General features: G+C 44.2%; 1 protein-coding gene across 1 annotated transcript in view; it reads left to right on the forward strand.

Moving 5' to 3' along the window:
* Positions 1 to 12,719, forward strand: part of LOC115838270 — a 35,522-nt gene extending 22,803 nt beyond the window's left edge. The window contains exon 2 of the mRNA XM_030827181.1: positions 12,681 to 12,719. Coding sequence (XP_030683041.1) covers positions 12,681 to 12,705 — 25 coding nt within the window. The 3' untranslated portion in view covers positions 12,706 to 12,719. The remainder of the gene's footprint in view (positions 1 to 12,680) is intronic.
* The last annotated feature ends 1,121 nt before the right edge of the window (positions 12,720 to 13,840 follow it).

The raw sequence follows: 13,840 nt of genomic DNA on the forward strand, positions 1-13,840 counted from the left end.
TAAAGGCAGAGGTAACTGGCTCATTCCAGCTTGTACTGACTCTTCTCTGCTTTAGTTCCAGGACTTCTTCCTGTATTACGAGTCTAATGACCAGCAAGGGCCCCAGACCCACAGAGGGAACAGCTTCTCAAACTTCTCTATGACTTTCCAACTCCTTGTCCTCAACTCAGGGAGTCAGTTGGCCTTCACTTGGGCTCTCTCTTCCTATGCTGCAAAAGGAAAACTCTCCAGGCAGTCAAGGGGGTAATCATAGATTCACTACCACAATTACGCTGTGGAACATTACATTACCATCATTGTGAAAAGTTCCCTGTGCCCCTTCGCAGCCAGTCCCTTTCCCCAATCCCTGGCCTTTGACAGCCATAATCTGCTTTCTATCACTATAGTTTTGCCTTTTCTAGAATTTCATATGAATGAAATCATATAGTATGTTGTACCTGGCTTCTTTCCATTAGTGTAATGGTTTTGAGATTCATCTATTTTGTTGTATCAGTAGTTTTTTGCTTATTATCCCATTGTATGAATATATTGACATTTGTTTATCCATTTGATGGACATTTGGATTATTTCCAGGTTGGGTTGCTATGAATATTTGCATGCAACTCTTTCAGGTAAATACCTAGGAAAGGAATTGCTAGGTTGTATGGTGTTTCACTTTTTTTTTTTTTTTTTTTGAGACGGAGTCTTGCTCTGTCTGTCACCCAGACTGGAGTGCAGTGGCGCTGTTTTACCTTTTAAGAAATTGCTAACCTGCTTCCAAAGTAGTTTTACCATTTTGTATTCCCACCAGCAGTGTATGAGAGTTCTGATTATTCTGCATCCTTGCCAGTACTCCATATTGTCAGTTTTTAAATTTATTTATTTATTTAGAGATGGAGTTTCACTTTTGTTGCTGAGGCTGGAGTGCAATGGTGCAATCTCGGCTCACGGCAACCTCCGCCTCCTGAGTTCAAGTGATTCTCCTGCCTCAGCCTCCCAAGTAGCTTGGATTACAGGTGCCTGCCAGCACACCCAGCTAATTTTTTGTATTTTTAGTAGAGATGAGGCTTCACCATGTTGGCCAGGCTGGTCTCGAACTCCTGACCTCAGGTAATCCACCCACCTCAGCCTCCCAAAGTACTGGGATTACAGGTATGAGCCACCACACCCAGCCTTATAGTAGTATTTCATTGTGATTTTTCTTTTGGTTGGTTTTGTTTTGTTTTGTTTTGTTTTGTTTTGTTTTGTTTGAGATGGAGTCTTGCTCTGTCACCCAGGCTGGAGTGCAATGGTACGATCTCAGCTCACTGCAACTTCCACCTCCCGGGTTCAAGCAATTCTCCTACCTCAGCTTCCCAAGTAGCTGGGATTGCAGGCATGTGCCACCACACCCAGCTAATTTTTATATTTTTGGTAGAGACAGGGTTTCGCCATGTTGGCCAGACTGGTCTTGAACTCCTAACCTCAGGTTTCCTAACCACCTGTTTCAGCCTCCCAAAGTGCTGGGATTACAGGCGTGAGCCACTGTGCCCGGCCTCATTGTGGTTTTAATTTGTACTTCTTTGTTGAGTAGTCTTGCTAAGCACTTTTTCATGTGCTTATTGACCATTCATATCTCTTTTATGACTTGTTTTTTGAAATATTTTGCCCATTTTTAAATTTAAAACATTATTTTTTATTATTTAAATTGTTTATATATTCTGGATACAAGCCCTTTATTCAGATGTTTTGAAAATATTTTCTCCAGTTCTGGGCTTGCCTTTTCATTGTCTTACTTGTGTCTGAAGAATACAAATATTTCATTTTGATGATGTTCAGTGCATCAAAAAAAAATTTTAATGGTTTTTGTCCTATCTAAGAAATCTTTGCTTATCCAAACATCACAGAGGTCTATGTTTTCCTTTAGAAATTTTATGGTTTTCATTTTTACACTTATATCAATGATACATATTGAGCTAATTTTTGTATATGATATCAGGTAAGGATGGGAGTTCATTTCTTCCCCATATAGATATCAAGTTGCTGTGACATAATTTGTTGAAAAGATTGTCTTTTTCTCCCCATTCTAAAGGCCTTTGCACTTTGTTGAAACCCAGTTCACCATATATGTGTGGGCCTACTTCTAGACTGTTTCATTGATCTATATGTCCTTATGCCAGTTTCACCCTATCTTGATTAGTGTAGCTAATAAAGTAATTAGTGTAGCTATAAAGTAAGTACTGAAATCAATTAAATATAAGTCCTCCAACCTAGTTCTTTGTTTTGCAATATTTTTTGCCTGTTCTGAGTCCCTTGTGTTCCCATATACATTTTAGAGTCACCTTGTCAATTTCTACCCCAAAAAAATGCCTGATGGGATTTTGATTGGGACTGCATTGAATCTTTAGATTAATTTGGGGAGAATTGATGTCTTAGCAAAATGGAGTCTTCCCAATTCATGAACATAGCATATCTCTTATTTATTTATTCCTCCATTTAACTTTCTCAGCCATTTTTTTAGCTTTAGTGTACAGGTCTTGCATGATTTTGTTTAATTTATCCTTGAGTGTTTTTCTGATTTTTGGTCCCGTTGCAAGTGGTATTTAAAATTTTTCAATTTCCAATTCTTCAATGCTAGTATATAGAAATATAGAAGTTTTTTTTTTTTTTTTTTTTTTTGAGACGGAGTTTTGCCCAGGCTGGAGAGCAATGGTGCGCGATTTCAGCTCACCACAACCTCTGCCTCTTGGGTTCAAGTGATTTTCCTGTCTCAGACTCCCAAGTAGCTGGGATTACAGGCATGTGCCACCACACCCAGCTAGTTTCGTATTTTTTAGTAGAGACAGGGTTTCTCCTTGTTGGTCAGGCTGGTCTCGAACTCCTGACCTCAGGTGATCTGCCTGCCTTGGCCTCCCAAAGTGCTGGGATTATAGGTGTGAGCCACTGCGCCCAGCCAAAATATAATAGTTTTTATGTTGACTTTGTATTCCACAATCTTTCTTTCTTTGTTTCTTTCTTTTATTTATGTATTTATTTATTTATTTTGAGACAGGGTCTCACTCTGTCACCCAGACTGGAGTGCAATGGCATGATCTCAGCTCACGCAAACTCTGCCTCCCAGGCTCAAGCCATTCTCCTGCCTCAGCCTCCTGAGTAGCTGGGATTACAGGCGTGTGCCACCATGCCTGGCTAATTTTTGTATTTTTAGTAGAAACAGAGTTTCACCATATTGGCCAGGCTGGTCTCGAGCTCCTGACCTCAAATGATCCACCTGCCACAGTCTCTCAGTGTGCTGGGATTACAGGCATGAGCCATTGCGCCCGGCTGTCCCACAATCTTCCTATTAGTTCTAATAGCTTATTTTGATAAATTCCTTAGAGTTTTTTATATACACAATTATGTTTTCTGCAAATAAAGACAATTTTGCTTCTTCCTTTCCAGTCTGTATGTATGAGTCCATTTTCTGTTGCTTATAACAGAATACCTAAAGTTGGGTGATTTATAAAGAAAAAGAAGGTGATGGTGACACTAAAAGTTTAGACTTCGCCACTATGCAGTATATTCATGTGACTCAACTGCACTTGTATCCCTTACATTTATACACATTTTTAAAGGGAAAAAAAGAAAAAAGATTTGTTTCTTATAGTTATGGAGGCTCAAAAATCCAAGGTTGAGAGGGGATATCTGGTGAGAGCCTTCTTGCTGATGGGGACTCTACCGAGTCCTGAGGTGGCCACAGGGTGTCCCATGGCGAGGGGGCTGAACATACTAACGTGCTATGCTCAGGTCTCTCTTCCTCTTATAAAGCCACTAGTTTCACTCTGATGATAACCCATTAATTAAGTAACCCTTTAATATATTGATCTATGAATTAATCTATTCATGGGGGTAGAACCCTCTTGATCCAATCACCCTCAAAGGCCCCACCTCTCAACACTGCCACATTGGGGATCAAGTTTCAACATGAGTTTTGGAGAGGACATTCAAGCCATAGCACTGTACTTGTTTCTTTTTCTTGCTTTATTTCACTGACTAGAACCTTCAATACAATCAATGTTGGATAGAAGTAAGGAGAGTAGACACCCTTCACTTGCTCCCAGTTTTAATGACAAAGCATTCAAACTTTTACCCTTTTCCAATCATGTTCCTCTAATGTAGAGCTACAACTCTGACCATCTCTCCTTCTAGGTAAAATGAGCAACCAGATGCACCACTCAAAGTTTTGCCCACTCGGAAGATTTCCTTTGACCAATGTTCTCAGGACCACCTTGAGTGGGGTTATAGCAATATGTGATGCAGAAACATCTGTAACAAGGAACCAGACTTGAATTTTTTTTTTTTTCTGAGGCAGGGTCTCACTGTTGCCCAGGGTGAAGTGCAGTGGCACGATCACCACTCACTTCAGCCTCAACCTCCCAGGCCCCAATGGTCCTCCTGCTTCAGCCTCCCAAGTAGCTGGGATCACAGGTGCATGCCACCGCACCTGGCTATTATTATTATTATTATTATTATTATTTTGTATAGATGGGATCTTACCATGTTGCTCAGGCTGTTCTCGAACTACTGGGCTCAAGCAGTCCTCCCGGCTGGGCCTCCCAAAGTGCTGAGATTATAGATGTAAGCCACCGTGCCCAGCCAGATTTGAATTTTTTTTTTTTTTTAATTTTTACCTCCTTGGTCAACTGGTGATAGGGGATTCCCCATGAGGCCATAGATGTGGGTTGAGAGAGAATAGGCAATGTAGCGGAAGTAGTTACTCAGAGAACTTGCTTCTGCATTTAGGACCTGCTCAGACCCAATCTCATTTATACCATTTCCATTTCATAATGACTCCATCATTAAGTAGATGGAGTGCAACCTTCTGGCTTGATGAGTCATATAATACCAAATTTAATTTATCATTAATAAATAATGATATTTAGGCTTAGCTCAGGACACTGATAATTTGGTGGCCCACAGCCAAGGGCTTTAGTGTCCACTAGGGCCAAGTGACATGCTCGAAGCTGTATCTCAAAAGAACAGTTACCTGCAGAAGATAGTATTGTGTTTCTTCTGATTTCATCTTGAGGCCTCTTTCTGGAGAGTGGCTGTAAATTCTAGCCCTGTCCTGACCCCAGGGCCCCAAGAGAGGTGGCCATGGATGTTTGCAGTGCGCCATTGACAGGATACTTCATTATCTGGCAGATGGCCTAATTCCTAAGTGTCAGACCCATGACCAGGTGTCTGTCTCACAGGAAACTTGTTGATACTGGCAGACACCTGTGTGGCTCTTGTCTGACTTGTGTCCAGTTTATTCCTACCAAGATAGCCATTCTGTAGGAGAACGCTCTATGGAATGAGAGTTGGGTTCAGGTGTGATGGTCAGGTGAGTTGCAGAGGAGGCAACACAGCAAAACACATGAAGTAACAGAAGCAGTGTATTCCTTACAGATCTCTTACAGAGAAGAGGGCAGCATGCCTCTCAGGGCCAGTGGGGAGAGGAGAGCCAGCCTGGACATGGGTGCTTAGCTGGGGAGTGGGGAGAGGAGAGCCGGCCAGGACACACGTGCTTAGCTGGGGAGCAGGGAATGAGAGAGAAAGCAAGGGGCCTGAGGGCTAATGTCTGTATTGGGCCCAGGCCATTACCCAAGCAGATTTCCTGAGAGGAGTTTTTGTTTTTTTGGTTGGTTTTTTTTGGGGGTTTGGGGGGGTGGTTTTTTGGTTTTTGTTATTTTTTTTTGAGACAGAGTCTCACCCTGTTGCCTAGGCTGGAAGGCAGTGGTGCCATCTTGGCTCACTGCAACCTCCGCCTTGAGGGTTCAAGTAATTCTCATGCCTCAGCCTCCCAAGTAGCTGGGATTGCAGGTGCCCGCCACCACACCTGGATAATTTTTGTATTTTTAGTAGAGACAGGGTTTTGCCATGTTCCCCAGGCTGGTCTCAAACTCCTGACCTCAGATGATCCTCCTGCCTTGGCCTCCCAAAATGCTGGGATTACAGGCATAAACTGCCATGCCCAGTGGGTTTTTGGTTTTTTGAAACAGAGTCTCATTCTGTTGCCCAGGCTGGAGTGCACTGGCGCTATCACAGCTCACTGCACCCTCTACCTCTCAGGCTCAAGCAATCCTCCCACCTCAGCCTCCTAAATATCTGGATCACAGGAGTGCGCCACCATGCCTAGCTAATTTTTAAATTATTTTTGGTAGAGACGAGGTCTCACTATGTTGCCCAGGCTGTCTCGAACTCCTTGTCTCAAGCAGTCCTCCCACCTTGGCCACTCACAGTATTGGGATTACAGGCATGAGCCACTGCGTCTGATAGGAGTTCTAATTGGTAAGTTTAGAGCAAGCAGGCACAAGTACCATGGGGTCATGCTGTGACTCAGAGGTGGTCACTGCAGCATGTCTGGGCAGTCCATCTGGGGCGAGGGAGTTGGTGGAGCAAGTCACGTAGGTAGTATCTAGGTGTCCACAGGGAAATGGTCATCAGGAGGTGGTTGTATAAGGCAGATATCTAGATTGATCACACGGAGGAACTAGGAGGAGGTGGAGAACTGGAAAATGTGTCAAGGGTGACTGAGTCCTGCTTTTTATACGAGAAAGACTAACCTATATTTAAAACGGATGCCGAGGCAACATATAATTACAAAAATTTCACCACGTGCAATGGCTCATGCCTGTAATCCCCACACTTTGGGAGGCCAAAGCTGGAGGATCACTTAAGTCCAGAAGTGTGAAACTAGTCTGGGTGACATAGCAAGACATTGTCTCTACAAAAACAAATTTTTTTTAAGTTAGCCAGGCATGGAGGCACACGCCTGTAGTCCCAGCTATGTGGGAGGCTGAGGTGGGAGAAAGGCTTGAGCCCAGGAGATCGAGGGTGCAGAGAGCCATGCTTGCACCACTGCAGTCCAGCCTGGTGAGATAGAGTGAGACCCTATCTCATAAAAAGAAAAGAAAATATCCTGAGTCACAAATGCCCTGAATACACCTAACCTACAGGATATCATAGTTTAGCCTAGCCTACCTTAAACATGCCCAGAACACTTACATTGGCCTACAGTTGGGCAAAGTGATCTGTCCAGACAGCCCACCATAGAGTATTGGTCATCCAGCCTAGTGATTCTGTGGCTGGCAGAGCTGCACTCAGCTGTCCAGCATCACGAGAGAGTGTCGCACCACATATCACTCACCTAGGGAAAGATCAAAATCCATCATTCGAAATACAGCTTCTACTGAATGCACATCGCTTTCACATCATTGGTGAAGTAAAAAAATTTAAGTTGAACATAAATCAGGGATTGTCATGACAATGTCATCTTTTGTCCTGGGCCCCACTCAAAACTGATAGCCTTTTAGGTTACTTAGAAAATGGGTCAGAGAAGAACATTCAAATGAGGTATACATTGCCTCCAAAATCCAAACCCACTGGGCATTGTGCCTCTTTCTTAGTGGTAGTAGGGCCCAGCTTAACATGCCCCAGACCGTTAGGCCCCCCAGAAGTTTCACTGAATGTTTGTGGGATTTATTTCCCACCCTCTGGCACACATATGTCTCGTCAGGGTGGCTAGAATAGTTACTACTTCTAATCAGCATATTATCAACACATTAGATGAATGTGTTGTCCTGTGGAGTAGAGAAGAGGACAAGGTTTCCACAAACTAGATGATGACAGATGACTGCAAATTGATACAGTTCTGAGTTTGGATAACGAATAGGTGTAGCTAGCCCTGTCAGCTCAAAGCAAACTGCTTTTGATGGTCTTTACTAAAAATTACTGAGGAAAAAAGCATTCATCAGATCAATAGCTGCATACTTTGCTCCAAGGCATGCATTGATTTGCTTCATGAATGAAGGCACACTTAGAATAGCAGCTGCAATTGGAGTCACAGCCTAATTGAGTTTATAATAATCCACGCCATTCTCTTGGATCCATCTTGGATCTGCACAGGCTAGAGAGCTAAGCTGAATGGAAATCATCAGCTCTGTGTCTTTCAAATCATTTATTAGTGGTGGCACTAATTTCTGCAGTCTCTCCAGGAATGCAGTGCTGCTTTTGGCTCACTGCTTTTATATGTAGAAGCTAATATTTATATGGTTTGTCTTTTTTTTTTTTTTTTTTTTTTTTTTTGAGTGGAGTTTCGCTCTTTTTGCCCAGGCTGGAGTGCAATGGCACTATCTCGGCTCACTGCAACCTCCGCCTCCCGGGTTCAAGCGATTCTCCTGCCTCAGCCTCCCAAGTAGCTAGGATTTCAGGCATGTACCACCATGCCCAGCTAATTTTGTATTTTTTAGTAGAGATAGGGTTTCTCCCTGTTGGTCAGGCTGGTCTCGAACTCCCAACCTCAGGTGATCCACCTGCCTCGGCCTTCCAAAGTGCTGGGATTACAGGCGTGAGCCACCTCGCCCCGTGTCCATTTTTTTTCAATTCAGCATAATTTGTATTGTCTCTGAAACTTATCTTCCTCATCTGTGAAATACAGATAATGATGCCAGCCTTAACTTGTGTTCAGAGGTTGTTGTAAGACTCAAATGAGATTGTGTAAGTTAAAATACATTACAAACTATAGAACCCTCTATGGGGTATAAGGAATAAATGCTAGAATTATTATTACCTCCTTCCATCCCCTCTTATATAGAAAATTTAGATTATAGTCTCCTTGTTACTATTTCAATCTATGTTTTTTGTTGTTGTTTTTGTTGCAAGTACTTGGAATCCACTCAGAGTAGTTTAAGCATAAATATGGAATCGAATTTGAAAGATCCAGGAGTGTCTCAAGAAGCTCAGAATTCACAGGCAGGAAAGGCACTTGTGCATCATGAGGTGGTAGAAAAAGGAACTGAAAAGGCATTGGGAGCTGTGGCCATGAGAGTGCGCTGCTCACATCTCTGAATGCAGGGAGCGTAACATGGCCCCCTGCTGCTGGGCAATGAAATTCTGTCACTGCATTTGCACTGAGACCACCCTTCCTGTGAGCTGCTCCCACCCGGTGACTGAGTGCAGGCCTGCCATACTAAGGCAGGCCCATTTCTGGGATATGGGAGACTCCTCTGACAGATGGCTTTGGCAGAAGCACACCTCATCAGCTCTTCCAGAGCTTTATTAGAACTACACTACATTCTAAGCTGGGCATGGTTATGCACATGTAGTCCCAGCTACTCAAGAGGCTGAGGTAGGAGAGTTGCTTGAGCTCAGGAGTTTGAGGCCAGCCTGGACAACAAAGGGAGACTGTCTCTGAAAAAGAAAGAGCTACACTGCATTCTAACACCTCCTCAACCCAGCCCTCCTCCCTTCCCGTCTCCTCGCAGGGGCTACAGCTGCATTGCAGCGCTCCCAGGCTCTTCCAGCTCCTTCCTATTCCCTTCACAAGTGTTTTCCCAGCACATCTCTTGCACATTTAGTCCTATCTGGGCATCTTCTCAGAGGACTCAAACCTTAGGACAGGAACCTAAGTAATTCCTCTTTTGCAACTCCAAGTCTATGTGGACTCTTATTTTCTTTCTACTTTTCTACTTCCTTTCTGCTTCACTCTTTCACCCAACCCCTACCTAATCTTCTCAGCTTTTCCATTTATATAAAGAAAAATGTCTGACCCAGTTTCTAAATTTACAAATCTTTCCAGTTTGAGCACTAATTGACACTGATGTCTTTGAATCCTCACTTCAAGCTCCCAAAAGAATCAAGTGCCTTCACTTGGATTAGGAGCTCATCCCTGGTCCGGTTGTGGTAATTATGGCCAAGGAGACAGGTCTCATGATACAGACAGTATTACTGAGATTCACATCTCAGCTGATGACCTGCTTTGTTTAATGAGAAAATGGAAGCAACTCAGGCTAGGTGCAGTGGCTCATGCCTGTAATCCCAGCACTTTGGGAAGCCAATTCACTTTGGGAATTCCAGGATCACTTGAGCCCAGGAATTTGAGACCAGTTTAGGCAACATGACAAAACCCTGTCTCTACCAAAAATAATTTAAAAATTAGCCAGGCAGGGTGGAGCACTCCTATGATCCCAGCTATTTGGAAGGCTGAAGTGGGAGGATCACTTGAGCCCAGGAGATTGAGGCAGTAGGAGTTAGTGAGCCATGATCTCGCCACTGCACTGGGCAACAGATTGAGACCCTGTCTCGGAAAAAAAAAAATGAAGAAACGATTAGACCAGAACTGCCTCATTTTCCCACCACCAAATCTACCAGCCTATACCTGGACACACACTGCCTTTGTTCCTTTTAAGATGAAAGCCCACCAAATGAGTGTGCTCCTTGGGGTGATCTGTTATTCCACAGTAGACAACTAATACAACCAGCCAACATAAGAAAGAAAAGGCAGACTGGGTACAGTGGCTCACACCTGTAATCCCAGCACTTTGGGAGGCCAAGGCAGATGGATCACTTGAGGCCAGGAGTTCAAGACCGGCCTGGCCAACATGGTGAAACCCCATCTCTACTAAAAATACAAAAAAATTAGCCAGGCATGGTGGCACACACCTATGGTTCTAGCTACTTGGGAGGCTGAGGCATGAGAGTCATTGAACCCGGGAGGCAAAGGTTGCAGTAAGCCAAGATCGCATCACTGCACTCTAGCCTGGGCAACAGAGCGAGACTCTGTCTCTAAATAAATAAAAATACTGAATCCCAGGGGAATGGCAGAGATTAATGCCACCTTAAAGAACAAAGGATGCAGGGGTAGTGCCCCCCCTCAAATCTCCATTTAATTCATTAACTGGACCCTATGAGATCCAGGTATGTCCTGTAGTGTGAAAGTAGACTACAACAAAAGAACCAAATATCCCAATTGCAGCTACTGTGCCAGATGCATCCATGATAGAGTGGATTTACATAGTCTACACAGTGTAAGGGAACTGACCACTGATCTGGCAAAAATGCACAATTTCCCATCCCCACCAAAAGGAAGATCAGAAACAGTAGATTCACTTGGAATTGATAAAAGTATATATTTATGGTTTTCCTACAGGGCTGTGTTAACTCTGTCAAAATACAGTCTAAAAACATGAGAACTGTCTGAATATTTCTTAGAACTTCATATTAGTTCCTATGTTGATGATATCATATGCATCTTGCTAATGAGGCCAGACGAGCAAGAAGTGTCAAGTACTTTGGGTGAGACACATACACTCTAGAAAGTGGAAGAAACGTCCTGTGATATACAAGAGCTTGCCTCATCAGTGAACTTTTTAGGAGTCCAGTGGTCTACGCGTGCTGAAACATTCTAAAGCAAGGAACAAATTACTGCAACTCATACCTACCACAAGGAAGAGGGAAGCACAACTTCTAGTAAATCCATTCATATTTTAGAGGCGGCATATTCCACAACTGGGAATATTGCTTAACCTAATACCTGGTAACACAAGACGCTGCCATCTTTGACTGGGGGGCCCAGAATAGGAGAGGGCTCTGCAGCAGGTCCAGTTGCTTCAAGTGGCAGACCCTGCACTCTTGATGTTTTAATTGATCCTCATCATTTCTCTTCCTCTACTGTCCATTTTAGATTCCCCTTAACCTCAGGAAGCACCTCTGCTAAGGATCTGGTCATTCCATTATATTACAGTTATCCAAGGTGGAGTTTCTAGCAAGCCCCAGCAGGACAATCATAATATAGGTCTTCAGGGTTCTGGAGCAAGACCATACTATCTGCAGCAGAGAATTAGACACCTTTTGAAGAATAGCTCCTGGAGGGCTACTAAACCCTGGCAGAGATGGAACATTTCACCAAGGGGCACCAAGTGACCATGTGTCTAGAACCGTTCGTTATTAGTTAGGTTCTGCCTGTCAAACTCACCAAGACATAAAGTTGAATGGGCCTAGCCATAATCCATAGTAAGATAGAAATGGTATGTCCAGAACTGGGCATGAACAGAGCTACACAGTCAGGTGGCCTAGACACACATGTCACCTGCCAGTGTAGCACCAGTGCTTCTCCCTCAGCTCATGCCTGTGGTTGCACAGGGGGCAAAGTCCCTTTATGATCAGCTGACAAAAGAGGAAAGCCTTTGCTTTTTCTTGATTCACAGATGGGTCAGACTGGTATGTGGGTGCAAGCCAAAAATGAACTGTGACTACAATACAGCCCACCACAGGCTGATCTTGACAGACAGTGGCAAGGGAAATCCCCCCAGTGGATCAGTCCTCTCAGTGGTGCATCTGTTCATCCACTTCATATGGAAAGACATGTAGCCCAAGGGTACACTTTATATTCATTCATGGCTACTAGCAACTGCCTTGACGGGTTGATCAGGGGTCTGGAAGGAGAAAGATTAGAAGATCAAGGACAAGGATGTCTGGGACAGAGGCATGTGGATGGACTATTTGAGTAGCTAGGAAGTGTGAAGAGGACCACCAGAGAGCATCTAACATGAAAGAAACACCAAACAACCAGCTAGACAGAATGATTTAGCCAATTTCATGTCAGCCAGATGCCATCAGCCACCCCAGAACTGACACAATGGGCATGTGAAGGAACAACTATGGTGGCAGGGATGGGGACAAACACATGGACCAAATAGCATGGGCTGTCACTCACAAGGGCTGATGTAGCTACCGCCACTGCTGAATGTTCAGCCTGCCAGCAATGCATCAGTGCTGATCCTCGGAAATGGCAGTAGCTCTCAAAGTAAATAAGTAGCCACTTGATAATAAATTGACTACAGTGGGTCCCTTCCATCCTAGAAATGGCAGAAATTTATTTTGACTAGAATGGACACATGGTTTACCTTTTCTGCCTGCAGGGCCTCAGCCAACGCCACTATCTGAGGGCTTCCTGAGTGTTTTACCCACTGACATAGGATCCCACGTAACATCACATCAGACCCAAGGGCCCATTCATTGCACAGCAAAGGAGGCATGACAATGGCACGTGACCATGGGATCACTGGTCCTGTCACATTCTGCACAACCCAGAAGAGACTGGCTTGAATGAAGAGAAGAAATGGGTTGTTGAAGGCATAGCTGAGATGCCAGCTCAGAGACAATGATACCAAGTAAGGAGGGGGCACCACCTTCCAGGGCACAGTGTACACTCTAATCAACAACCAATAAGGCGCTATGTCCCACTGGGAGGAATATATAGGTCCAGGAACCAAGGGGTAGAGATAGGAGCGGCTTCACTTTACATTAATCCCATTAGGGTATTTCTGTTACCACAACTCTAAGCTTTGAGGGTTTTAGGTTCTGGTTCCCAATAAGGAAATGTTTCCATCAAGGGATACAGCAAAAGTACACCAAGGAACCAGTAGGCAAGAAGCAGGAGCCACCATCCTGGCAGAAGTAGTGGACCCTGCCCCACCAGGAAGAGATGGGGCTGCAGTTGCACAGTGGGAGCCAGAAGGAATATGTCTTTGTACACTCTTGCCCCTTGTTGATGGTAAATGCACAGGTGCAGCAGCCATGGCCTGAAAAGGGTATGGTGGCCAGGGGCTCAGCTGAGGTGCTTCCTGCAGGGAGGAGAATCTAAAATGGATAGAAGCCGAGGCGGGCGCAGTGGCTCATGCCTATAATCTCAGCACTTTGGGAGGCCAAGGCAGGAGGATCACCTGAGGTTGGAGTTTGAGACCAGCCTGGCTAACATAGTGAAACCCTGTCTCTACTAAAAAAAAAAATTACAAAAATTAGCCAGGCGTGGTGGCATGTGGCTGTAATCCCAGCTACTCAGAAGGCTGAGGCAGGAGAACTGCTTGAACCTGGGAGGTGGAGGTTGCAGTGAGCCGAGATGGTGCCATTGCATTCCAGCCTGGGCAACAGAGTGAGACTCGGTCTCAAAAATTAAAATAAAATAATAAAATAAATAAAATAAAATAATAAAATAAAATAATAAAATAAAATGGATAGAAGTCCGGGTGCAGTGCTTCACACCTGTAATCCTAGCACTTTGGGAGCCTGAGGCAGGAGG

This window comes from Nomascus leucogenys, chromosome 14 (genome assembly GCF_006542625.1).
Source record: "Nomascus leucogenys isolate Asia chromosome 14, Asia_NLE_v1, whole genome shotgun sequence".
NCBI lineage: Eukaryota > Metazoa > Chordata > Mammalia > Primates > Hylobatidae > Nomascus > Nomascus leucogenys.